The 27,879-nt window shown below is 40.3% G+C and overlaps 1 protein-coding gene across 8 annotated transcripts in view; it reads right to left on the bottom strand.

The window, feature by feature from the left end:
* The window catches only part of ARMC2 (armadillo repeat containing 2), a 135,299-nt gene that overhangs the window by 65,640 nt on the left and 41,780 nt on the right, over positions 1-27,879 (bottom strand). For all 8 annotated transcript variants that reach the window (XM_039237431.1, XM_039237428.1, XM_039237426.1 and 5 more), the window contains 5 exons: positions 25,807-25,905; positions 21,476-21,651; positions 15,459-15,561; positions 14,003-14,226; positions 498-643 (listed from right to left, as the gene is read on the bottom strand). In XM_039237431.1, coding sequence (XP_039093362.1) covers positions 498-643; positions 14,003-14,226; positions 15,459-15,561; positions 21,476-21,651; positions 25,807-25,905 — 748 coding nt within the window. The remainder of the gene's footprint in view (positions 1-497; positions 644-14,002; positions 14,227-15,458; positions 15,562-21,475; positions 21,652-25,806; positions 25,906-27,879) is intronic.

Genomic DNA, 27,879 nt, shown 5'->3' with positions numbered 1-27,879 from the left:
ACCTGGAGTGAAGTGTGAACATGACACGTGAGTGTGTGAACCAAAGTTCGGTCAAACAACTGAAATAAAATAACCTTCTGTTACAAATCAGGTCAGATGAGATTTCTAAACAATGGTCCCCTTTCTGAGTTAAAACCCTGTGACTGTTTCCAAGTGTACTGGAAAGTTTACCATGTTTTGTGATATAGTTCTTTCTCCAATAATCTAAGAGGAATTTATGTTTGTGTAAAAACCCTAATAGAACTCCTAACTCACCAAAGAACTAAGTGACTTCCAATGGATGAATTTAGAATCACATTAGGGATACATATGAAATGGAGTCATTAGTTTAAATCCTTTATTTTGAGCTTGGGCCATTAGATTTATTTTTTCTTCTCAGTGAAGTAAGAAGCAAAAATAGGATTCCTTGCCAGCCACTTGCACACAAATATTAAAGACTCCCCTAGACTTAAACCTTAGCATTTGTGTAAGGCTGTTTGTTTTCCTAGTCCACCTACCTGAATATTCTGGCAATATTGGTGCAGACATCCTTGTCAACCATGTGCTGTCCCATCACCATGCAGAGCTGGGGGAGGGCACTGATGCTTAGCAACTTACTTCTTGCTGGTGGTGAATCAGCCAAGTTTCTCAGTGTAGCAGTCATCTGAGATAAAAACACATTTGTGCCATTTTGTTTTTAATCAGAAAATACAGCTATACTAATCGGTACAACACAATTTCTCCTACAAGCTTCCTTAAATCAGTGGTAAAACCAAGATGCTCTGTTAGGCATCTCCTACCAGCGAACATGGGCCTAAGGACAAGTAGCATGAAACAAACAATAGAAATGGATACAAAGAAAGCCTATTTGGTTCAAAGGTAAAGAATGAGAAATTCATGTTAATAAGCAACTCATTTACCAAAACCGTAGGGTTAAATAGATCATCATCGGGGTTTGTTAGCTGTCCATCATAAGACGCTCACTTCACACTAAGACATGTGACCTCAGTTCCACAGATTAGAAACCTCTCATTCCAGGGGAATCTGGGTGGCTCAGCTGGTTAAACGTCCAATTTCCACTCAGGTCATGATCCCATAGTGTGATTTTGAGCTGGGTATTCAGCTCCCCATTGCTGGTGGGGATCCTGCTTGGGATTCTCTCTCTCTGCCCTTCCCCCACTCATGTGCACGTGCACGCACACGCACGCGCGCACACACACACACACTCACACTCTCTCTCAAAATAAACTTTTTTAAAAATTAAAAAAAAAGAAACCTCTCAATCCACAGTCTTAAGAGTAGCATCAAATAATGCTGTGACCAACGGACATTTAAGACTGTTAGTTTCATTCTCTTCCAAGAGATAAGTATTGATTTCTTGCATATTCATCTTATTTTGTAAAAAATGTTTAGGAGAGCTATCTTTGTCTAAAAGTGAAGAAGAGAACAATTTAGTAAATCCAGTTTAGTAAAGTTTAATAAAATTAATGCTGCTGTTATCTAATACTTTCATTTTTTTAATTAAGTCTCTCTCTTTTTTAATTTAAATTTTAGTTAGTTAATATACAGTCCAGTATTGGTTTCAGAAGTAGAATTCAGTGATTCATCACTTACATACAACACCCAGTGCTCATCATAGCAAATGCCCTCCTTAATACCCTCACCTATCTAGCCCATCTCCCACCCACCTCCCTCCATCAACCCTCAGTTTGTTCTCTATCATTAAGAGTCTCTTGTGGTTTCCCTTTCTTCTCTCCCCCCCCCATTCCCATATGTTTACCTGTTCTGTCTCTTAAATTCCACATGAGTGAAATCATATGGCATTTATCTTTTTCTGATTGAAGTATTTTGCTTAGCATAATACATTCTAGCTCCATCCATGTCATTGCAAATGGCAAGATTTTATTCTTTTTGATGTCTGAGTAATATATATATATGTTCATCAGTTGATGAACATTTCAGCTCTCTCTACAGTTTGGCATAGTTGAAAATGCTACTATGAACACTGGGGTACATGTACCCTCTTGAATCTATATTTTTGTATCCTTTGGGTAAATACCTAATAGTACAATTGTTAGATCATAGAGTAGTTCTATTTTTAGGTTTTTGAGGAGACTCCATATTGTTGTCCAGAACAGCTACATCAGTTTGCATTCCCACCAACAGTGCAAGAGGGTTCCCCTTTCTCCACATCCTTGCCAACACCTGTTCTTTCTTGTGTTGTTATTTTTAGCCATTCTGACAGGTGTGAGGTGGTATCTCATTATGGTTTGGATCTGTATTTCCCGATGATGAGTGATCTTGACCATCTTTTCATATGTCTGTTAGCCACCTGGATGTTTTCTTTGGAAAAGTGTCTATTCAGGTCTTTTGCCCATTTCTTAACTGAGTTGTTTGTTTTTTGGGTGTTGAGTTTGATACGTTTTTTATAGATTTTGAATACTAACCCATTATCAGATATGTTGTTTGCAAACATCTACTCCCATTCTGTAGGCTGCCTTTTAGTTTTGTTGATTGTTTCCTTCACTGTGCAGAAGCTTTTTATCTTAATGAGGTTCCCAATAGTTCATGTTCGCTTTCATTTTCCCTTGACTTCAGTGATGAGTCTAGTAAGAAGTTGCTGTGACCGAGGTCAAAGAGGTTGCTGCCTGTGTTCTCCTCTAGGAGTTTGATGCAGTGTGATCTTTCCTCATGGAACAGTACAGACAGGCTCTTGGTTAAGAAGAGTCAGCTCAGGATTTGGATGCCTGGTCAAATCCCAGCCCAACCACTCACTAGCTTTGGTTAGTTTGTGAACCTTCTGGGGAACATTTTTGTCATCAGTAAAGTTGGGATGGTGATAACTGTCCTCAAGTTGTGAGGATTCAATGAGACAAGAGGTGTGAAGGGCATTGCCAATGCCTATCACCTAAGAGGAACTCAAACATTGTGGGTCCCAACCCCACAGTTCTTGAGGAACTTCACACCCAAAATACAGATGAGAGATCACTGGCCTTAGAGTCAAATGGCAGAGACTCAAGTTCCAAATCTCTTTCTAGTTATGTGACTAGGTACCCACTCATTGCACAACTTCTCCATCCTTTCAGCTGTGAAAAGGGGTTCCAATCCCGCTCACCTTTTGGGGTGGTTGTGTGTATAAAATGGAAACATGGAACAATGTTTTTGTGCATTGTAGAGCACTATGTAAATATAAGGCTTCATTATAGTCATGGCTAATAAACTTGAAAAACAATTATTAAGATATGTATCTTTGATGAGTTTTCCTTGATAACAACAGCAACAAAAAGATTTTGTTGAAATATAATTGACTACCTTGAAAGCAGAGAAAATAAAAATAATGCTTCAAGTAAATGTGTTCAAGCCATTTGAAGTCAATTCAATTACACAGCAATTCAGTAAATTATTCCCTGAAAGCTCCGGCATCCAAAGCATTGGAGGGGAAAACAAACTACTTGAGCCTTCCACTTCACCGTAGATCCACAACACAGTCTCCCAAGCTAAGGAATGGTTTTGTGTGAAAGCTAATAAATCATTCTAGGCTTTCCAGGCCATCACCACCATAAAATGGAAAATTCTCATCATCAGGCCCTGGCTTTATCTGTTCTCCTTCTCCAGAGACAGCCCAGGCACTCAAGCACTTCTGGTTTACATCAACCCAAGGGATGACTCACAAGCTTTCCCGCTCGGAGTCCGAAGAGCTCAGATGCCCATGTGAATCCTGAACTGAAGCTAGGCCGTCGGAGGCCAGGGAACATACATTCTAACCATTGTGCACAGAAACATGTCCTCTTCCCTGGTCCCTAAGGCTTCATGGATTGGGCACCTTGATCTACCGCCATCCTCTCGCTCTCCACATCCAATCGCTGGTAAGGGGCGCTGTCAGCAAAAGGAATAGTAGTTTTCTTAGGAGCTTCTATTTTCTTGTTTCAACCTCAGTTTTTTTCCTCTCTCCACCATTTTTCTTACCTCATTAGGAAAAGTTATAGCAGCTCAAGTTTCCTCTATTCCCAAAATGCAGCTTTGATTAAATGGCCCAAATCAAGAGTAGAGGGGCACATTTACTCTCCGTGTGCTGCCCTCTCCATATACTGCCCATGTCACATTGTGGGGAGTATGTGGAGTTGAGTGAGATGTGAGACATCAAATATTTCCAGGTGTGTCACTTGTGATGCTGGTAGAATAACTTACATGAGACACGTGCTGCACACTTGAAAAATACATAGTAACACCTCAATCTATGCTACTACTGTCAACCCGGTTGTTCAAGTCCAAACCTCAGTGACATCCCAGAACCTGTCTTTCTGCTTTCTGTCACCATATGCCCTACTAGCTTTTTGTCCATTTCTCCTGGGATAATATTCCATTTTCAGACCATGGTCTACAAGGCCCAGAATGATCTGACCCTCACCAATCCCTCAAACTTCATCTCCTACCATATACCCTCCACAAACTGTTTACTGTTAGGTTATTGAGTATTATGTTTTATTGTCTGTCCAGCCCTCGATACTCAGAGCTTTAGTAAAGGCCTAGGCACGGTCTTTTCATCATTGTGCCCCTAGGACAAATCCAGTGCCTGGCACACAGTAGGTCTTCAATAAGCATTTGTGGATGGAATGAATGAATGGGTGAATACCTATAAATGGAAAGATTGGGATAATTTGAAAGGTTAGGATATCAGAAAGTCATGAATTAATCACACAATATCTTGGAAGTAGATGGATTTTAAGGTGATTTTAAAGGAGCAGAGGAATAAAAAATAATGGATGAAAGAAAAATAGACTTCCTGGAAGGGGACCAGTATGTTCTCTATTCCATCTCATTTATTACAGCAGCTCCTTTCTAGGTTCTAAACTCCTCCCCGTTCACACCTTCCCCATTCACACCTTCTCCGTTCACACCTTCCCCATTCACATCTAGGGGTCACCTGTTCTTCTTCTTTCCATCACCGGGGTTGCTAGTTCCATTTAAGCCTGTGTCACCTCCTTCTCAAACTCTACCGACCTCTGAACAGTCTCTTCCAGTCTCTCCCCTGCCCTGTTCATCTCTCCACATGGTTCCCTGTGGCCACAGGAAGCATCTCAAAATCTAACCTTCCCTGTGCAAAGGCCTCCTCTGACTTCTGCTGGCCTGTCAGGTAAAATGCATCAAAAAGCATATCTTAAAGGTGCTCACTCTCCGCGGTGTAGTTCATGCCTCCAAGTTCACCTCTTGCTCCCCTTCCTCTTTTCAAATGCTGCCCCACACGCACATCCTTTGACCTCTCCAGAATGGCCTCCTCAACCCCCCTCCCACCTCATCTCCAGGCTGCCCATCCCCTGCTCATTTCTCTGGACTGGCTCAGGCTTACTTTTCGGTGCAGACTTCCGAGCACCTGGCCACGCCCTCTTCTAGGCTAACAGACCATCCTGTTCATGCCTGAACCATGCCCAGCACAGAAGCAAAGCCACTGTTTCACACACCCTCTCTCCCTCTGTGAGCCCCTCTGTGTACACACGGATTCTTACTCCTCTTTCTACTATGAAGACAATAAATAAAAAGCCCATAAAACGTGGCAGAGTGAAGCAGAGAAGAAGGGGTGGGGGGAGGGAAGGAGATGAGGAGGAGAAAGAAGAAAAGGAGGAGGAGGGCAAGGAGTTAAGGGACAAGGGAGCGGAAAAGGAGGACTTTCCCCTTTAAGAAGCCTCTGGCAAGAAAGTGCAGGGGATTAACGGAGGCCTGGTGGTAAACCAGGGCTCAAAGCTCCGAGGCCTGCAGATCAGAAGGTCACCAGGCAGAGGAAGCAGTGCAGGCCCCCATTTTGAGAGGCTGGCTGGGAGCCACCAATCTCGCTGCAGGGTGGGGGTGGGGCTGACCACCAAGCATGGACAAGGGGCTGTTTCTGGGAAATATGTATAAAGATTGGCAGGAGGAGAGTCTAGTTAAATACTGTGGTGACAGTAAAGGCGAATTTCTAGTCAACCCACTCAACTCTCAGCCTTGCTCCAACTTTTAACAGAGATATATTTGCGGAAATCACTAATGAGTTTTCTGTTCCCCCAGGAAAGCCCACCCACTGGGCCTGCCTCTAAAATAGGAGTTCACCAAAGTCCAAGCTTTATGCTTCTGGAAGTGTATCCATCTCTTAACTTTCCATTCTAATTTGTATTGTTCCTAACCCTAGTTATGTACTTTTCTGTTTTATTTTATATAATTTTTAAAGCCATCTCAAATGCTTCGGGACACAAAAAGAAGTGCAAATGACATGATTACATAGATGCCTGTTGAGCTTCTAAAGGAGCAATTCCCAAGTGTCATTTCACAAAGAAAGAGCAAACCAAAGAATATGAGTTTCTGTTCTTTTTTTCCTGTCTCCTAACAGTACAACTGCATGGGACAGCTAGGCAAGTAGTGGGAAGAAGAAAAAGGAAAAGAATACGGTACTGATCACCTACCAAGATGATTAATAAGAATTTAAGTGTCCTTGCTTATTAGCAGTGGTTAGATGATGTTTGAGGCATCGCCTCCATTTTTGGTGTATATCAAGAAAGAAATATTCTGGTGTGATTCTCGTTACAAATTTACTCCTGAAAAATGACAGAGCTACACTCTACAACTCTATGGTGCTCATTTTTTCTGAGGCAGCCTCTTCTCTCCAGTTTCCCCAAATTCCTTGATCATAAAAGGTACTGGTCCCCACCCTCCATCAGAATCTCCAAGAAAATGTCTTATGACTTTGGCAAAGTCGTCCTATCTAGCACTGAACGTTCTCACTGTTTACTCAACACTGGGAGACACATTTTAAAGGGAAAGATTACATGGGGAAGTGATGAGATGATTCATAAAGCCTTGTATAATTTATAAAATTATATGAAAGCATTTTAGTACAGTAAAATTAGAATTCAAAAGTACCTATTTTTTAAAATTGATTATAGGCACTTAATTATCAATTTCAAATTATATTCTCAACTATTAATTGAAAAACTTCAGCAAACACAAGAAATCATTGTCTTAAAATAGGAGGCCCTCCTGATTTACATCACAGGATTTAAGAATGAGAGCACAGGGTCCCTAGGTGGTTCAGTGGGTTAAGCGTCTGACTTCAGCTTGGGTCATGATCTTAGAGTTAGTGAGTTCAAGACCCGTGTCCGGGCTCTGTGCTGACAGACAGCTCAGAGCCTAGAGCCTCTCTCTCTGCCCCTTCCCTACTCACGTTCTGTCTCTCTCTCTCTCAAAAATGAATAAACATTTAAAAAATAATTAAAAGAATGACACCATGGGCCCAGCAGCTGGGGCCTCATTTCTCCAACCTCTACTGCAGGGTTGGGGGCACAAGGCAGGGTGGGTGCAAAGTGCAGAGGGCTGTTTGGTTGACTTGAGCCTACGCATACTATGCATTTCCAAAGAGGATGGCCCTTTGCACCTTCCATCCTTTGGAATCCTCAGCCCTCAGGGAACTCATCAGCCTCTGCCCCAGAAGATATTCTGCCATGGGAGCTGCTCCAGAGCGAAGGGCATGTAGCTCACAGCCCACCACAGAACTCCTGGTTTTGTGCAATAAACACTAAACAGGCTTTTTAGCTGGCCACAGAACTTCACCATCAACCATGATATTGTTCCTTGGAGAAATACTTTTCCCTATTTCAAAAAACCAGGTTTCAAAGAAACCTTTGGAACACAACGTAATTAAAGACTGTGCCATTAGTAGTTTGAAAATTATTATGTTTCCTCTACCAAAATCAGCATCAAGATTCAGTTTTATTTATTTTTCTATATCAAATGCTATCATGGAAAGAATTTGGGCAGCTTACTTTATAGTTTTTAAAGCTATCCTGTGAACGTGATCTCATTTGCTCCCTATACCAGCCCCCTAAGGCAGCCAGGAAAGGTATAAGAAGCCCCACTTTTCAGATGAGGAAACAGGCTCAGAAAGTCCACTGGCTACCAGATAGGTGGGCATCCTAAGCTCCGACTCCTTGTTTGTTGTCTCTCCCACTCCATTTGGCAGTCTCTAAAAGCATTCATTTTATTTCTCAATCATCTGGAATATCCATAACCAAAATCCCTTGAGCTTTATCTCGACTTAACTGCCAACTGCAGAATGGTTCACTTCCCGCTGATGATGTGAAAGAATAAACACGGCCGCCAGAGACCACAAACAGTGTCAAATGATTTAAGAGCCAAAGCCACACCATTTTCCAACCTCAGCAAAACCATCTCCCTCTATTAATAAAAGCACATTCATGTTTTGGACTTGTGCCCAATTGTGACCACAATATATACCAAAACCAGAGCCTCTGTGGTAACCCAAGAAGTTTCATATTGTCTCATATATGATTAATACGGTTCTGGCCGAGACGAGAGAAATCAGTGACAAGATGCCACCACACACATGAAGCCATGAGCACCCCAAATTCCTAAGCATTTTATTGGAGTTAAGATATGTGCATATGAAAGTGATAACAACTCATAATCCTTAATAATGCTTGGTGCCTGGCTATGGAGCCCATTTGGCACATTCCTACCGTAGGTGTCCTACTTCAGCAGGAAATGGTTCTGTCCTCCTCAAACGCCCAATGCCCTACTCTGAGACTATTTAACACTTGCCTATGTTTGTTATTGTTTCTCCCTTTCCTGCCTGTATGTCAGTTACCTTGGTAAAATGAGTAGGTAGCTGACTCTTCTAGTTGTAGCTATTACATGTATCAGCATACTTGAAATTTTGAATGGCGTATAAACTATATAGTATGTCAATGTGGTAAAATGAGGAAAATGAATCTGAAAAAGATAATGTAATACCAAGAACTACCAAGTAATAACATTAATTTTCCGGATTACATGTTAAAGTTAGGGACATTTCTTTATTGCCAAAACTAATATGTCTACAATGAAGAGATGAGGCTGAGCAGATATGGCAGTAATTAAGAAGCAATGTCAGGCTCCTGGGTGACCCAGTCAGTTAAGCACTGGACTTCAGCTCAGGTCATGATTTTGTGGTCCGTGGGTTCGAGACCCATGTCAAGCTCTGTGCTGACAGCTCAGAGCCTGGAGCCCACTTTGGATTCTGTGTCCTATCTGTCCCTCCCCTACTCAAGCTCTCTCTCTCTCTCTCTCTCTGTCTCTCTCAAAAATAAACAAACATTAAAAAAATTTTAAAAAGGGGGGCGCCTGGGTGGCTTAGTCGGTTAAGCGTCCGACTTTTGCTTAGGTCATGATCTCGCTGTTTGTGGGTTCTAGCCCCGCGTTGGGCTCTGTGCTGACTTCTAGCTCAGAGCCTGGAGCCTGTTTCAGATTCTATGTCTCTCTCTCTGACCCTCCCCTGCTCATGCTGTCTCTCAGAAATAAATAAAACATTAAAAAAAAAAAAAAAAAAAGCAAATGTCTCTCCCCAGAAATGGTAGGCATAGGAATACTTATTTCCCACTCGTGATGTTCCTTCCTTGTGAAGACATATTCTTCAGCATAATACTCTTGACCCCTCTCCATCCCTTGCTTCCTTCCTGACTAGGGAGCAAAGGATACTCTCCTCTGCTCCTTCTGGGGCAGATACAGCTTGTGATAGTTCTAATTCAGGGATTCAAGTTCAGAATGCATGCCTGCCTCACTCATAAATTACAAGTTCCAACCATGATGATAACTTTCTCCCCATCCCCATCTGCCTTAGTTTTTCTCTTATTTCCAAGTTCAAACCCAAGACACTACATTACATGTCTGGGGTCTCTGAGTCTCTCCAAATCTTTTTATTTTTTTAATGTTTATTTATTTTTGAAAGACAGAGAGACAGAGCACGAGTGAGGAAGGGGCAGAGAGAGAGGGGCAGAATCCGAAGCAGGCTCCAGGCTCTGAGCTGTCAGCACAGAGCGCAACCTAGGGCTTGAACTCACAAGCCATGAGATCATGACCTGAGCCAAAGTCGGATGCTTAACTGGCTGAGCCACCCAGGCGCTCCTCTCCAAATCTTTAGACGTGCCATCCCTGGAGAATCTGAGGTGAGCAAGAGTTACCTATTCATAGGTCCTTTCCAAGAAAGGAAGGAGAGGTGAAGAGGAAGGGCCAGGGCTCTGACTGCAACTCCCTCATATCAGTTGGCTGAGTAAGTTGTTAGTTACACTAATGGGTATTCTTCATAGTAAAGAAGCCACCTAAATAGCAAATGCTGGTCATCTTCCCACTAACAAATATGTCATTACAAAATTAGCAAAGATTGTGACCAAAAAAGTTTCATCTCATCTCAAAAACAATATACTGATAAGCAAAATGAGCTGGAAATAGTACTCTAGTTAACTGTACTATACAGTTCAATTTCCTGGTTTTCATAATGTATGATAGTTACGTAAGATGTCACCACTGGGGGAAGCTGGGTGAGGGGGACACAGGACCTCTCTTCTATTTTTGCAACATCTTGTGAACCTATCTTTGGTTCAAAATAAAAGTTAAAGGAAAAAAGCCAGACACAAAAAAGGACACACCTTATATACCATTTATGTTAAGTTCTAGAACAGGCAGAGCTTATGTATGGTGAAAGACCTCAGAAAAATGGTTCCATTTGTGGGGTAGGAGAGTGGGAATTAGCTGGGAAGAGGTGGGAGGAAATTTATGAGGTGACAGAAATCTTCTGCCTCTTGACAGGGGTGTGGATTAGATGGCTGTTCGCTTTTGTCAAAACTCATCCAACATGTAAGATCTGAGCATTTCACTGTATTGTAAATGATATGCCTCAATTAAAACAATAAGAAAATAAATGACCTCATTTGCCTCTTCCTACTCAAACAAAACCTCTAAAAAATATGCTTTAAAAATATTTTCTGCTTAATCATCAAATCTCCAACAAAATTATAAGAATTTAAGAAATATAATCATGGGAATATTTGCTCTTATTTTATGGGTATGCAGTTTATTTCCTCCAATAACCAGAATAAGCTTCCATCAGGTGGCAGTTACTGCCTTGGTTCTGATTTTATGGTCTGAAAGGTAGGTTTCCCATAGGCAAGATAGGCCAGAGAAAGGGAGTTAACATACTTTCCTACTTAAGTGTGCATATTCATAATAATGAACTACCTAAATATATCTTAAAATGACTAAGTATAACTAACGCAAGACTTAAAGGACACCAAAAAAGATTTACAGGTAGAGTCATTAATTACTAACAAAATGTAAATCACTGTTTCACTGAATCTCCAGCCTTCAGTCAAAGGCATCACTTATATTCCCCAAATTCTTGAAGCAGAGAATAGTTGGCTCTGAGAATTTGGGGTCCGTGAAGTACCCAGACTTCTACGTTGCCAGTAAAACACCCCCTTCCAAATTTTAGTTTCTATTCAGCATGGTTCTCCAGAGCTTGTCACAGATGGAAAAACATAAAAAGATCCAAGATTTGAAATCTACCTCTATCATCTTACTTTCTCGTGATTATTTTTTTTTTCCCATCAGAAGAAATTGCTCTTCAATTGCAGCTTCAGGTTCTGGTGATTCTGATTTTATTTAATAAATTTCTGCTGAGTGCATGTACCATGCCCTATTCTAGTGCTTTGATGAGCTCATTTAATTTTCCCAACTACGCGTTAAGCTGGTCCTTTAAAGACGAGGAAAGAAAGCAGGGCTCAGAGACTGAGAAGCACTGCCGGGGTCAGAGACAAAAGGCCAGCTCAGGCCTGTGCTCTCGTCAGTCACTAGAGAGCCCTGTCCCAGCACCGGGTACAAAGCCAAATGGACCTTCAGGCTCTTGAAGACGTGGTAGAGGAGGGGCTGTACACAGAACACAGCAGTGAACTCCAATTGCTCAAAGCAGGGAGTTTGCTCTAGGGCTTAGATATTTTTTTAAAAAATCAATTACATCAAATCACCTTTTCATTAAAAAAAAAAAAAAAAAAAAACAAGGATAAAGAACTCTTACAAGCTTCTAAGAGAGCACGGACGGCTAGCAGCAGGACTCCATCACACCCACCTACTCCAACTTCTCCATACAAGGAAGCACACGCACTCTTCCCCTACTTTCATGTACATGGGCCTTTCTTAGTTTTCGGGCCACTGCATTTTTCTCTTTTTTTCCCCATTCCATAAATCTGGCTGTTTTATAGAATCTCTTCTCTGCCCCCCTCTACTAACTTTCTATACTCTCCCCTTGAGAAATGTCGTGGTCTTCCTGGACTTCAACTATCCCCTCCATGCACCCGGCCCTAAATCTGTTTTCTCTGCTGAGCACAGGTTCATAACTGCAGTCGCTTACTGGATAGCCCCACTTGGCCATTCTCCTGGCACTTTAAAGTTTTCAAGTTAAGACTAATTATGTAATTTCCTTTTCTCACCAGATGAGTTCCTTGTATAACTCTCTAATTTCTAATGATGATAGTATCATTTTCTGAACCATCCGGGCTCAAAATGTCTGAGTCATCTCTCTTGGTTTGAATTAAACTTTCCTTTTCCCCAAACTCAAGCCCAGCTGAAGGAATGGCGTAGGGAATGATGAGGGCCAAGAGGGCCGACATTACTGAGAAATGTTCTCCCTGAAAAAGGAAGATGACACAGGAGATGCACTGAACAAAGGAGGGGGAAGATGGGGGTTTGAAAGACCCTCTGGGGTGACACTTGCAGGCTTCGAGGCCAGAGAAGCAAACCGGGCACAAGAGGAGGGGAGGGAAGCAAACTGTGTTATCTGGATGTCACAGAACAGTCAAAAATGTTGTATCTGAAAGCAGGGAAAGAATGTAATTTCTCTCTGGATTAAACTCAAAATCAGATGAGTCAGGTTGTGAAGCAGAAAGGTTGGAAACACAAAGGAATAAGAAAAAATACTCTTCCTTACCCCCTTTTTTTTTGCATTTTAATAATGAAATATAATAATTGTATAACCAAAGTAATTATTTTCATGGAGGAAAACTTTTGAATAACTCAGTAACACTGGCAGTAGGAAAATAATGTTTCTAAGCCTTCCTTGACCAAAGATGGTGCATCCCATATAATTCTGAATCATTCGTGACTAAAAGGGGTTTTCACAATCTTTTTTCAAAATGGAGACGGACCACAAAGCCCAAAATTAATGATCACCATAAACACTTTAAGCATCTTTAAGGCAGGGCTTAGATCTAATTTTTAACATACTTTCCCCAAAGCTTCAAGCACTCTGAGTGCCCAATCAATCCTCATTAATTGGCAGGCACATTTCATTTTTTTTTTTTTTTTTACAAATAGTTTATTGTCAAATTAGTTTCCACATAACACTCAGTGCTCATCCCCAAAGTGCCCTCCTCCATGCCCATCCCCCCCTCCCCCCCACATCCATCAGTCCTCAGTTTTTGTCAGCATTCAAGAGTCTCTCATGGTTTGTGGCAGGCACATTTCAAATCTCATGAAGTATTACATCAAAGATGCTATTATCTGATATACAAACGCTATTAAAAAGCAAAATCTCATCTAAAAATGAACACGAGAGCTTAAGCAGCTCCGATGAAAATAATTTAACTGTGAAATGTAATCTGCCACAAAAGAAGTAATAGAGCTAACACGTAACAAAGTTTTTTCTTCTTGCCGCTGGTCATGTTAAACAGATCTAGTTTTGCTAACCTTCATTCCTAAAGTCTCAGGCCTGCAGGTCATCTCCACACCTCCGTATCATTAACTTCTGCTTTTTATTGCAGATATGAGATCCATGACATTAGCTACATGTCCTCAGGAACAATATTCAGTCTTTGAAACTCTAAAAATTAAAACTCTGCATGTTTAAATTCTGATAGCACACAACTGTTTTGCAGAGACAAGCTACTTTTTATTCTCCCAGGCCTACTTTCTCTTCAGGGTATTGGAAATGGATTTCAAAGCCTTACAGGAAGCGATCCGGTGAAAAGCCATGGCGTGGCCTTCCCAGAGGAAATGGGCACACAGCGGGGCAGAGGTGGAACAGTGGCTGCTGCTCTTGAAACCCGAGGCCAGGCACCCCCACCTGCCTGTAGGTAACAGCCCACTTGTTACCTGTCACCCCTGGCAGGTCACGGGTATTAGGTAACATAAAAACAAATATTAGACATAGAACATTTTCAAGTAAAATACTTACTTGGACTAACAAGTGGCCTGAGTTAGGCAGACATGTACCACATTTCTTGGTGTTCTCATTGATTTGCTTGATCAAATTCATCAATATCTCCACAGCACCTTTGCTGATCATTTCATCGAGAAATCTTGGGTTTCCAGAAATGAATTTGATAGCCCCCATACAGTATAGAAAAGCTTCAGTGTTAGTGTGCAGGTCTTCATTTCTCAGGACCTCCAATAATGATTCTGTCAAGGAGATGAATTATTACAAATGTATAACAGCTGGAGAGAGACATTTTAAAGCACTTGTATGTGAACATCAAATACAATTTGCAAAATGTTAGTGAGAACCTACATTCAAATGCTTGTTAGGGGTTAGTCATGTGGTATAAAGAGGAAAGTTTACTTTTAGCAAAGACAACTCTCTGAAATAATAGTGACAGCAAAAGGACGGGATAATTAATATATAAATAAGAACATGTTCTTTTAATTAAACGCCATTCCTTGCCTCGTACTAATATTTACCTTTATTTTTAGTTATACAAAATTTGAGTCATTATAGAATAATTAATATTTAAGACAATTTAAGAGTTAAATTCTCAACAAACTTTTAAGAATATACTGGTTGCTGTATGAATGGGAAATTAATCAACACAGGATTTTTTAAGAAATCTCAATACCATAAAAAGGGATACTTCAAATATAACATCCCAAGACAACTTAACAACTTCCATCTGAAAAACATACAACTACTAGATTTTAGGGGTTAATCATGCCTATTTCACATTTATTTTTATTAATGTCAGTGGGATCATTTGTCAGACTCTTTCTTTGTCCCTGTCTGCTGAGGTAAAAAATAAAAGAGATTATTTATCCTATGTTGCAAAAAAAGAACTCCGATATTTTCCATGTTGCTGCCTCCCCTTAGATCAGCAATACTAATTCCTAAAAGATTTCTATTTAAATAACTACTGAAGCATCTTAATTATTTACTGTTTAAGATTTAAACATTATTAGCTAGGAAGCTACAGTGCAATAAAATTTCTCTACGTACATATTTGAAACACATTTGAGACACATTGATGTCAAATGCCTGCAACACCTGTCTTCCAGTTCGTCTTCCAAGTGTTTGTCATTTCTACTACATGAAAGGACCAAAATTTTCAATTGTGTCAAATACCATTATGTGTATTTTGTCTGATAGTCAATCCAAGACCAGGAAACGAATTTTTAAATAGGGAACGCTTGATAGTCGCATAATGTTAATATAGACATTTCAAACCAATAGCTAACTGGGATACATTAAAAAGAATGTGGAAAACACAGAGACAGAGCAAAAATAGGCATCACATCACTTCTGGATATTAGTAGAAAATAAAGATTATTCTAGCCACCATTAATGAGAACTTTGCTCCCCAAACTTCTCATTCACACTCAAGTGCGACATTGGTTCAGTGGCGGTGCTGAGTGATACTCACCCAGAATGCTGTCATTTTCAATCAGAGAGTCATTCTTCTCACTTCTGCTAATTTTAAATATAAGTTTGCAGACATTAAGAAGATTCTTTCTACTCACTTTAAGCTGCAGAGAAAGAAAACACTTACGTTTTTATTGCAGAGGGAAATAAAGATGCACCATAATTTTTTAGCACAAACATCTATTTTATTTTATTTTAATGTTTTTTAAATTTATTTCTGAGAGAGAGAGAGACAGCGTGAGCAGGGAGGGTCAGAAAGAGAGGGGGACACAGAATCAGAAACAGGGTCCAGGCTCTGAGCTGGCTGGCAGCACGGAGCCGGACACAGGGCTTGAACCCACGAACCGCGAGATCATGACCTAAGCTGAAGTCAGACGCTTAACCGACTGAGCCGCCCAGGGGCCCCTCACAAACATCTATTTTAAAAGTGCTGCAGGAGTACTTTTAAAAGGTAAAGGAGAATTCTAAGTTTAGGCTACACACTTGCCAGCTATAGTATTTAATTAACTCATTTATGGTAAATACAGTGTAAATGATCTCTAGCATAAGCCTTCATTTCTCATTTCATAAAGTCTCCTCCTTACGTGTGTGGTTATTAGTTACTTTTTAAAGAGTATATGAGGATGAAAGGTGGAGGACTGTGCGAACCTTAACTAAATGGAGCGATTGCTTTAACATACAGGAGTAAAGGAACACAGATACCAAAATTTAGATTAAATTAACTTAGAAAAGAATATCTAGATGGGGGAAAGTATGACTCTTATCATTTATATAAAAGAAAACAAAAAAAGTAATACTCTTTGATTAAATAATACCTATATATTTATTTTTAAGGCTATTCCTATAATGCTTTGATAATAGTGTGTAATGTTCAGAGCTTAAAATTACCTTCTAAATCATAGAAAAATATTCACGTAAATTAAACATAGGGGAAAATAAGGAAGTATACTCCAGAAAAACCCCACAAAGAAACAGTACAGTAGAGGGAGACTAACTACATCAAATTGTCTGTTAGCTTTGTATCTATCTAAAGTAGTAAAAATTAAAAATAAAAAACATCCTAAGTGATATTAGGAAATATTTATAATTTTTTATAAATTAGGAATATTTTTATTTATAAAATTTTTATAAATACATTTATAAATTTTTTTATTTATAAATATTTATAAATTAGGAAAATTAGGATAATTAGGAAATAATTAATAAACTGCAGAACATCAATACTACTGATATTAAGCAGTCATAAAAAGTGTAACTGGGGGTGTCCGGTGGCTCGGTTGGTTAGGCATCCGACTTCAGCTCTGGTCATGATCTCAGGTTCATGAGTTCAAGCCCCGCATCAGGCTCTGTGCTGACAGCTCAGAGCCTGGAGCCTGCTTCAGATTCTGTGTCTCCCTCTGTCTGTCCCTCCCCTGCTCATGCTTTCTCTTTCTCTGTCCAAAATAAATAAATGTAAAATAAAATAAAAAGTGTAACTGTGAACACGTTAAAAAAAAAAAAGACATTTATAAACTACTGTAAGATGGAAACATAATATTTCCTGCCCTCAGTACAATAACGTAAAAGATGTTTGTAGGAATGAGGTCATCTACACAAATAAATATCTGCATGAAAAGGATGGCATATGGGTTATTATTTTATCATTAAAAAGTATCTTTAAAATTATCTTCGGGGCGCCTGGGTGGCTTAGTCGGTTAAGCGTCCGACTTTCGCTTAGGTCATGATCTCACGGTTCGTGGGTTGGAGCCCCGCGTCGGGCTCTGTGCTGACTGCCTGCTCAGAGCCTGGAGCCTGTTTCAGTCTGTGACTCCCTCTCTCTCTGACCCTCCCCTGCTCACGCTGTCTCTCTCTCTCTCTCCTAGAAATAAATAAAAACATTTAAAAAAATTATCTTCAATATCAGTTTGTTAAAAAAAAAAAAGAGAGAATGTATTTGTCAGACATGTTTTTAAACATTCATTCTGTGCTTGATCCACAAATACTAATGAGCTCCTACTGTGTATCAGGCACAGTGCTCTTCCGTGTTGGAGCAAGGATGAACCTGGCCAGCACTGGGCCGGAGGGGCAGAGGGAGGGAAGCATTTATCCCAAGAGAGCAGCTTCCATCTGCCTCCCTGCCCTGGGCCCTCCACAAGTTACCTCAGAGCCACCTTGCAAATTAGGTGTTGTCATTTCCATTAGGCACCTGGGGAATCTGGGTATAAGAAATGCAGACCAGGCTCTGCTGCATCAGAATCTGCATTTTAACAAAGCTGCCCAGGGATCCAATGCACATGAAAGTCTGAGAAGCTCCCTTGTGGAAGCCTCAGAAACTGTAACACATGGCAGGATGGGGATTCTTCTGTTCTCAGGAGGAAAAAGGAAACGGAAATTAAACAAAATCATTTAATGCGTAGGTGTTTAAAAAAATTATTTAAAAACCCAGAGAATAAGCTGATTAAAGAAAATAGAAAGAAATTCTAAATCAATGGAAATATATATTGCCCTTGATAATTGGGAATTATCAAAAAAATATTTGATTTTATTTTACTTTTAATTTCAAGTTTTAAATTAAATTCTAGTTAGTTAACAAATATGATAAAATAGGTTTCAGGTGTAGAATTTACTGATTCATCATTTACATATAGTACTCAGTGCTCATCACAACAAGGGGAATATATTTTAATCAGTTAACAGTCCCCTATGACATTGTGAGCCTCTGTGTGTGACATACGGCATGTGCTGCATACTTAATAAAGCTTGTTGTATAGGGGTGCCTTGTGGCTCAGTTAAGGGTCCGACTCTTGATTTCCGCTCAGTTCATGATCTCACAGTTGGTGAGTTCAAACCTCGCACGGGGCTCCACGCTAACAGTGTGGAGACTGCTTGGGATTCTCTCTCTCCCTGCCCTTCCCCACCTCTCAAAATAAATAAATCTTAAAAGCAAATAAATAAAATAAAATAAAATAAAATAAAACTTGTTGAATGAATGGATGGATGAATACATACAACTAACCTCAACCCCCACCCAAGTTTTGTATCTTTAGTGAAAGGTGGCAGAGAAAAAACTACAATTCGTGTCAGGGTTTTCATTAAAAGATCAATCTATCAAACAAACAACCTACAATTCCCAAGTCTGCTCTGAGGTCAGGTTACCTTCAAAGCACATTCCTGTAACTTCTCTTTTGATCACTGTAAAATTATGACTCTATGTCATGAAAAAGTAATAAAACCTTAAATTGCATGCAAGGAGCATAGTCTCCCTCACATGAGACAGATCTTTCCCCCACACTGTCCATCCCCTTTCCTGTGCTACACACTCTGCCCACAGTACTCTTCCTCTTCCTCCCCCTCCGGCGTTTTCTGTGTTCAGCGTCTCTCCTGCCACAGTGCTAGCCAGGAAGGAGGGGGGCTATTTCATTCACTTGTATCCCCAGGGTCAAGGGTCCCTGGCACAAAGTAAGATCTTACAGTGGGTAGTTTAATTCTTACATTCAAGGTAGCACTCTTTCCTCTGTAAAGCAAATGTGGAAAAGTAAACAGAAGTTTAAAAACACTTTATAATTCTACTACCACATATAATCACTGTTGACATACTGGTGGGTTTTTTTGTTGTTGTTTTCTGTTTTTTTTTCCCTCCTGTATAGGGTACTAGATTTTTTCCCCCTCCTGAATATAGCTGTATTCATTGTGTATACATATGTACTAAAAAAAAATTCTTTTTTTTAAAGTTTATTTATTTATTGGGGGGTTGGAGGGGCAGAGAGCAAGGGGGGGGAGAGAGAGAGGTTGAAAGAGGGAGAGAGAGAGAGAGAGAGAGAGAGAGAGAATCCCAAGCAGGCTCCACACCATCAGTGAGGAGCCAAATGTGGGGCTTTAACCCACGAACCATGAGATCATGACCTGAGCCACAGTCAGACACTTAACCAACTGAGCCACCCAGGCGCCCCTTTAAAAAAAAATCTCTTAATATAGACTGATACATTTTTGAAAGATCTTTTGACACAAAGGTTAAAATTAAAATGGCTGGCAAACCCCCAACTTACTTAACCCCCCCCAAAAAATGCAAAAAATCAGAAAAACTGACATTATGCTCACCAAGTCTTTTTTTTTTAACTATAAATAATTTTAAATGTCTGAATTATAATACTAAGGTGGTACGTAAAATATTGGCAGACACTAGAGAAGATATTAAAAACATGTTGGTTCCATGTTTCTTTTTATTGTTTTTTTGTTTTTGCTTTTTTGACAGCTTTTTATGACATGGCCTTTTCAAAGCTTACATAGAATTCCATCACCAAGGCCTGGGCAACACAGTGTCTTGTTGGAATGTAGGGGAGATTCAGGTAGCAGATGGGAAGTTGGGATTGATGGCCTTGGAGGTCCCGCCTGACCTGGTTCTGTAGTTAATCAGGAGGAACAGCCTGCCCATCTCTGCACTCTGGAGTGTAGCCTAGCCAGTCTTGACCCTGATTCAGCAAGGCAGTCAATGTCACAGAGAGCTTTATCTAATCAAATTTAGTTCAGAACGAGATCAGTGCCTGGCAAGTCACTTAGCCCTTCACCCTAAAATAGTTAAGTTGTTTTGTCACACGTATAATTAATTTGAATGGCACCTTTTATAACCAAAACAATATTTTCTCTGCAAAGCATTGATGAATTCATGGCATTTTCCTCCTCCTCTCTCTATTTTTTTGGCTCGGTATGGAGCAAAATGTCTAGGATCCAGATGAAACATTGAAGGTCATCAGTCCCGTGGCAGCTGGCAGCTTGGGGCAGCTACACTGGTAGAGGCTTCCAGCCTCACGGGCGGCTCTCCTGGGCCAAGGGGACACCCCAAATCCAGGGTCAGAGAGGAAATAGGGTAACCAGGCAGGTATCGCATAGCCTCTTCCTACAACCTTTTCTTTTCTTTTTCAAGTTTATATTTAAAATCCAGTTATTTACCATATATAGTCTACCTACCGTTTTTGACTTGAATTATCTCTGTGGCTTGTGCTCTGTTTCATTAAAGCTGATTGACCAGTTATCCTCAATGAGGGGATTAAAATACTACCGAAATCACTCTTTCAAAGATATACTACTTTCTGAGTCACATATTACAGGTTTGTTTTTTTTTTTTACAAGAGGGTGAATAGTTTTGATGACAGCTGAATAAGAATGTAGCTTCTTAAAAAAATTATGTAGAGCCCGTAGTCAGTATATTCTGCTTCGTGAAATACATGAAAGGAGCAGCGGGCACTCTTACTAAACTCTGAATAAGTATGCCAATGCTTACCTTCACTGTGTACTCTCAGATTTTAAATTATATGAGTTATGGGCGTCAACATAATAGCTATTAGTTTCATGAGACCAGGTCAACAAAGCTTCATTCATTTGTTTTAGCGGCTCTTTGAGTACGTTCTATAATAACTGTGTCTTATCTTTTGTTTTCAACTGTTTATGGCTGTGACAACAAAGTGTTCCCCTCAAACAATGATATCATTTTGTTCGAGACAGAGTTTCTACAGACTTTTATTTGGTGTCTGGCCTTTTCTTCTAACAACTCGCGGGAGCCTTCTGTTACCACCTTCCCATGACCACATGCAGCTGTTTCTCTGTTTCACACTGCTTCATAAAGCACCTGGCCAATGTGCCCATGGCCCACATTATCCTAAGTTATTTATTAAATCATGTAGCAGAATCAGGCACCAAGCAGAAACCATGGGGCAGACGCCTCAGCCTGCATTCTCTGATACTGATCTCCAGTCAAGTTACTTGAGAAGCTGTTTTGCACGTATTTGCCTATTGTCACCTTTTTTCAAAGCCTAGCCACAGTCCAAATGTAAGAGTTTACTTGAACATTTTCCACGTACTCAGCCTTAGTTCCTTAGATAGTACTTCCCCGTCAAATTCTGAGATGTCAATTTATTACCTTAATTTCTCTTCAAGCTTCTAGGTGAACACACTGCTTCTAATCTTTGTAATATTTACAAATAAAGCGTTACATAAAACTTTTATGTGCTATAGTCTACTAGACCAGAGGAAAGAAAAACTTACTGCTAGAATAAGTTTTGCAAGTTTAAGGCTGAGCAAGTCTGAACCAATATCAACTAGTTTATATAGGGTCTTCAGGAGAATACTTCTTCTCTGAAATTTATTTCCAAGCATGTTTCCTTCCTCTAAAGCGTGATGAAGTTGTGTGCAAGCAGCACAAATCGTTTCAATGTTTTCTTCTGTTAGAGCAAAGAGAGTAAAGTGGCACTTACTAATTAAGGTCAAGTTTTCAAGTGTGTCAAACACAGACAGCGTAAGCAACACCCCATCATTATTTCCTGGAAGATCTTCAAATTCCTGAATATGTTTTTTTCTCCTCTTATAATTTCTATCTATCTGCTTTGTTTTGTTTTTTTTGTTGTTGTTGTTGTTGTTGTTGATCTACCTCCTATAATGTTGACTTACTTACTCATCAGTCAGCTTATCTAGAAAACATAGCTTATCTAGAACACTCTTCTTTCAAAGAGTGCATTAAAGAATGGCATCACACTTATTCCAGCTGGGTCTGTTTTATTCCAAATGCCTTCCACCTCACAGTGCTTGGTTCAGTCTCAGGGAAGCACACCACCACGTCTCTGCCTCCAATGCTTTGCAGCATAGTTCCACTGGCCTAGAATGTTCTCCCCATCTTCATTCCTACTGAGTTTGGCCCTTTAAGGCTCTGTTTACACTCTGGCTCCTCCAGAAAAGATACACCCTTCCACAGTCAACAAACATTACTTTGTAGCTTGGTACTTTTCACATACTTACAAGTGCTGTGTTATATGTCCAGTGCCCTCACACAGATGTCATGCTAAGTGACTAGGAATTGTGTCTTTGTATCTTTGTATCAAACAAAGCATGGTACAATGAGAATACTGTACATATCTTTGCATCAGCAGAGCATGGTACAATGAGAATACTGTACTGACAATCTATAACATAGTTTCATATATAATGGTTTTCTAATATATCTGTTGATGAAAACAATGATAAATGTTTTTCTATGAGAACAATGCTCATTATCTGAGGAGAGGGCTCAAATGGAACAAAATCTCAAAATGTCACCTCACCCACTATTATTTACAGGTGGTTATTAGAGAAGAATAAAAAGAGGACATTAGTTGGGAAATAGGAGAAACCTAGAACATTTCATTTTATAGTTAGAATTCTGAGGGCAGGAATTTTTGAGAGTGGTATCCATACTCATAAGCATAAAGGAAGAAAATTACCACACAAAATGGAATATGAGGGGAAATATAAGAATCCAAGGTCTAAGATATTCAGTTGAAAAATATTATCTGATAGATTCCATCACAGAATTTAAAATTAGGAAACCAATCTTAAATAAATACCATAATGTGCTCTTAAAAGCCCACATAGAGGAAGTGTGCGCCTGAAGAAGGAAATGACTCAGGCCATTTTTAGCTCTTTTCAACAATAACATCTAAGAAAAAATTTTAAACCTCAATAGCTCAGTAACCTTCAATGCCTTTCAGTTATGCACTTAAATAAATGAATTTTTGGGAAATGACTTAGACTAACTTTAAATAAAGGGGGAAACCTGAGCTCTATTGTAAGATGACTTTTTTTTTGTTGTTTTATTCTTCTGTTACTGGCAGTTTCTTCACAAACCCCAAGTCCAGCCTGTGGACCACTCTCTGGAAGTGGGTAAACCTCAGGGCATTTTTCTGATACTTCCCTTTGCACATTCTTCAGGCTGGTGCATTCAACTAGGAGAGGCTATTTTAGCTTAAAATAAGTTAAAAAGGAAAGGTTCATGGGTCAGAATTTAAACTGTTGATCAAATTAACTTTATACCAGTTGGTTTGTTATAAACACCATATAGCCTCAAAAGATAACTTGAACTTCAGAGCTTTCAAGATTCTCAAAGGGCTGAAGCCAGTGGGTAAAAGTTTGATAAGTAACAGAAAGCAATGTAGTCTCAAAGTCACTTCCTCCCCATAAGATACTTATTAATTGCAAAGGGGAAAACAGTAACTTCACAGTGGAAAAACCTGGACACCACCTTCCCCAAGTGATCAAAGTTCATATCCCCAGTAATGGACCAGATCAGCATCATGTGCCTCCTGCTAGGATGCACTGGGAAGTACACAGCACCACTCATGCCATACACCTGCCCCAGATGCCGAATCTGGGTCTAACTGTGAGAAAATACCAGACAAAACTAACTTGTGGGGGCAGTCTATAAAATAATTGCCAACTATGTCAAGATCATGAAAGGGATATGACAAATAACTTGAACTTATGATCCAGGATTTTCTTTTTCTATAAAGGAAATTAGTAGGATAACTGGCAAAATATGAATATGGTTGTATAGCATTGTATGATAATTTCCAGATATGTAACAGAATGTCCTTATTTCTTAAAATATGTATCAGAGTACATGGGGCATCAAGTTGGCAACTTATTCTCAGATCATTCAAAAAAGGAAAAAACAATGTCTATGTGTGTGTGGCTGGGGGAGAGTTACAGAGAAAAAGAGAGCCAGAGGGGGAAGAGAGAGAGAATATAATGAAGTAAATGTGGTAAAATATTTATATTTGGGGCATCTGAGGAAAGGGCATACAGGATTTCTTCATACTATTCTTGAGACTTTTTATATAACTCTGAAATTATGTAAAAATAAAAAGGAAAATAAGAATGGAAGGAAGGGAAGGTACGGAAAGGAAGGGAAAGGAGGGGAGGGGAGGGGAGGGGAGGGGAGGGGAGGGGAGGGGAGAGAGAAAGAAAGAAAGAAAGAAAGAAAGAAAGAAAGAAAGAAAGAAAGAAAGAAAGAAAGAAAGAGAGGGAGGGGGAGTGGGCGAGGAAGGAAGGAAGGTAGGTAGGAAGGAAGGAAGGAAGGAAGGGAAAGGAAGAAAGAAAGACACCCCAAACCTCAAGTAACCCAGTCCTGCCCCCATGTACTGTTCTTAAAGTTGCATATGGGAGAGGTGCCATACTTCAGGGCCAACAATCCTCCAAGAAGGGAGATTCATCCACATTTAAAATCCCAAACTCTGGTTCAATTCTCTCTGTTGGTGTTCTCAGAACTCTCTTAAAATCCTTCAGACTGAAGACTTCCTCTAAGACAGGCCCTTGTGCTGCTGGCCACTCTTGCTACTCAGCTCTTCCTAGCATGTTCTCCTTTTTAACCTTGGCCCAGACTGATTGCTCTTCTCGTTTTTGCACACATCTCCCAAAATAAAGGGCCCAAAGGTAAGCTGACTCACTAATCAATAGGTGAAAATTAGTAGCTCCAGAGGGAGGAAAGTCATCACTCTGGGTTTTGAGCTGCAGTGGATAGTGACGATGGTCCAGTCTAAGCCACCATCACCTGGCATGAGAACACTGCCATGCACCGAGGTCAGGTGGTTCCCCCAGGGCCATAGGCTTAGTTAGTAGCAACACCGGAGCCAGAAACCTTGCCCACGGCTCCCTCATGAACCACAAGCACGGCCAAGTACCAACAGGGAGCCACGGAGCAGTAAGGCTCTTTGAACCTTTCGGGAAGTGGGTCTTTTACATGACTTCCTTGCTTGCTGGGGAGGACTGATTTACTCTGCTTCTCCGAGGGCCTCTTCCTGAGGCTATAATTCTGGTTTCTTCGTCCACGGAACACTCATTCCGCAATGCCCACTGAGGGCCTACTGTGTATGTGTGTGCGCCAGTTGCTGAGCTTAGCCTGGGACCGTGACCACAGCTCCAGAGGGAGCCCGGTTCAACCACATGAGTGGAATCCTTATGGAGCGGCAAAGGAAAGAAGGCAAGGGCCATCCTCCTGACAAGCTTTCCATAGGTCCTCTTTCGCAGAGACCCACTGATCACAGGCCTTTACTGCTGAGGCACTTCAGAGTGTGAAGGCTGGGCACACCCCAGGCCGCTTCCAGCTCTGAGTGACACTCCCACCAGGTGTGGGAGCCCTGGAACAGTAGGAGATACACACTGGGATCTAGAAAACCACACCTGCCACACATGCCAGTCTATGAGACTTAGTCAAAGTTTCAGGGGCCTGAAATCTGTTTCAATCTTTCACTTTTGTGTATTAGCTGTCACCTTGGAGAGTTCAAACCAGCATTTCCTTGGGTGGATAGAAGGTGATAATTAATTTATATTCCATGGGTTTTTTTAGAAGTAGGCTCTCTTCGGGCATTTAAAGTATAATCTTTAGTCACTAAAACTTAGGTTTACATGTACTTCATATATATGTTACTGAGTGAATAAAGAGATAACTCCATTTGGTTTTGAACGTGTTTACAGACACGGTGGCAAAGCATACTAAAAATATCAGCGCAATGGGGAACATATAAATAACTACAGGTATTCTCAATTTAAAACAAACTTTTTTTTTTTACCTTTTTCTAATTCATGCAAAATTGGTACGATCCTCGTATTCCAAAAGACTTCATCTACTTCTATTTCTGTATCCTTTTCTTGCAAGTTGGCTTTTGAGACTGCAAGAGAAACCCAGATCAGGAGAAAGCTGTGAAAAGGTAGTTGTACCTACAGCCCCATCCCAGGTCTGCTATTCAACACTAAATTAATCATCTCTGGAATTAAATTATACCTCACCCCCTAAGCCCAACTAATTCTAACTAGAACTCTGTGTCTCTTAATCAAATCACCCCAAATCAAACTCAGGTAAGATCATGTAAAGAAATCAGAACTTTAAAGTCTGGTTGGGACACTGCATAATGTCTTAAGCTTTGTCAATGTTGGAATTATTGTCAGTAAGGCAAATAGTTTTTTTATTTTTGTTTTTTGTTTGTTTGTTTGTTTTTTGTTTTTTAAGTAAGCTCTATGTCCAATGTGGGGCATGAACCTGACTAAGCCTGCCAGGTACCCAAGGAGGCAAATAGTTTTGAGTTATTTTTTATTTAAATGTACCACTCTGTACACTCTGTAGTGTGGAATAAATAGAAAACTATAGCTATGTGAAGAATAAGGATTTTGAAAATTATGGAAGATTTTCCAAAGGGAAGAAGGCCTACAGAAACGTTCTTTCCTATAGAAACTAACATGGCCACATCATTGTGGGCCACTGAGATTTTGTGCAGTGTGGTGGGAGAAGCCTGTGCTTTGGGCACTGACAGATGTCAGTTCAGATCACAGCTTCATTATTGGTGCTCTGGGTGACCGGGGTATGGTTTTTCACCCTTTCTGAGCCTTATCAGTGAAACAGAGATGAAATTCTTTGCCTTCGGGCCTATGAGAATTAAAAGACATGATATAGGTAAAGCTCAGGGCCCAGTCAGTGCTGTGAATTCCATTTTCCTGATTAAAAAACAACAGGCTACTGCTGTCTGAAGGTTATCCAGCTGCATGATACCACCAAATTATCAAAACTAGATGGTGCCCATAAATGAAGGCTGTAGAAGAATAAGAGCTACCATTGATTGGGTACTGAAAGATGCATTGTGCCTCTATTTAATTTTCATAACATTATAAGGAGGTCCCCAAATTGTCTCCATTTTCCAAATGAAGAAAGTGGGGCTCAGAGGTATTAAGTTACCTGTCCAGGGTCATATAGCTTGCACTTACACAGCCCTTGCACTTGACCTCTCTTTATAGTATTCCACCCCACAGCAAAAACAGTAAATTGAAAGGTGACTTTGGAGGGAAATGTGAATCATATTAGAAACTGCAAATCATGATTACATTTCACACAGGCTATATCTCACTATCTAAAGCACAGTGCAGTTGGAGGGGGCACTGCTGTGTGGACTCTCAGGAGCAATGCTAAAGATGGATTCCTTAGCTTCCCTTCTCAGAAGTCCTCCCTGTAAGGCCCTCACGTGGCACCCAGTCTATATTGGGTTATGTCTGTGCCTGCTCAGAGTGGACCTGGTACTGATCAGTCAAGTGCCCACAGTGGGTGCCTAGATCCTAAATATGTCACACAAAGACTTAGAAATGATAGGGATGGGGTGCTTGAGTGGCTCAGTTGGTTAAGCATCCAATTTCAGCTCAGGTCATGATCTCTCAGTTCATGAGTTCAAGCCCTGCATTGGGCTCTGTGCTGACAGCTCAGAGCCTGGAGCCTGCCTCACATTCTGTCTCCCTCTCTCTCTGCTTCTTGCCTGCTTGTGTTCTGTCTCTCTGAAAAATAAACAAACATTAAAAAAAAAAAAAAAGAAATGATACATACAATGAGGGTTTCACAGAAAGAAAGAAAGAAAGAGAAGGAGAAAGCAGTGAAAAGATGTATGGCCTATATATTTTTAAGTTGTTTTAACTGGGGAAAAACAAAACAAAACAAACCAACCAGCTGACCAGGGAGGCTGTTAAGAGCACAGGTTCTAGATTCACTGTCTGGGTTTGAATCCTAGCTTTCCCACCTACTAGCTAGTTGACTGTGGGCAAGTCACATCACTTTTCTCTGTAAAGTTAGGTAACAATGGTCATTTCCAAGTTGGGATTATGGGTTA

This window comes from Hyaena hyaena, unplaced genomic scaffold, assembly GCF_003009895.1.
Source record: "Hyaena hyaena isolate Hyena2069 unplaced genomic scaffold, ASM300989v1 scaffold_123, whole genome shotgun sequence".
NCBI classification, from domain to species: Eukaryota; Metazoa; Chordata; class Mammalia; order Carnivora; family Hyaenidae; genus Hyaena; species Hyaena hyaena.
This window is presented reverse-complemented; position numbering and strand designations above follow the sequence as displayed.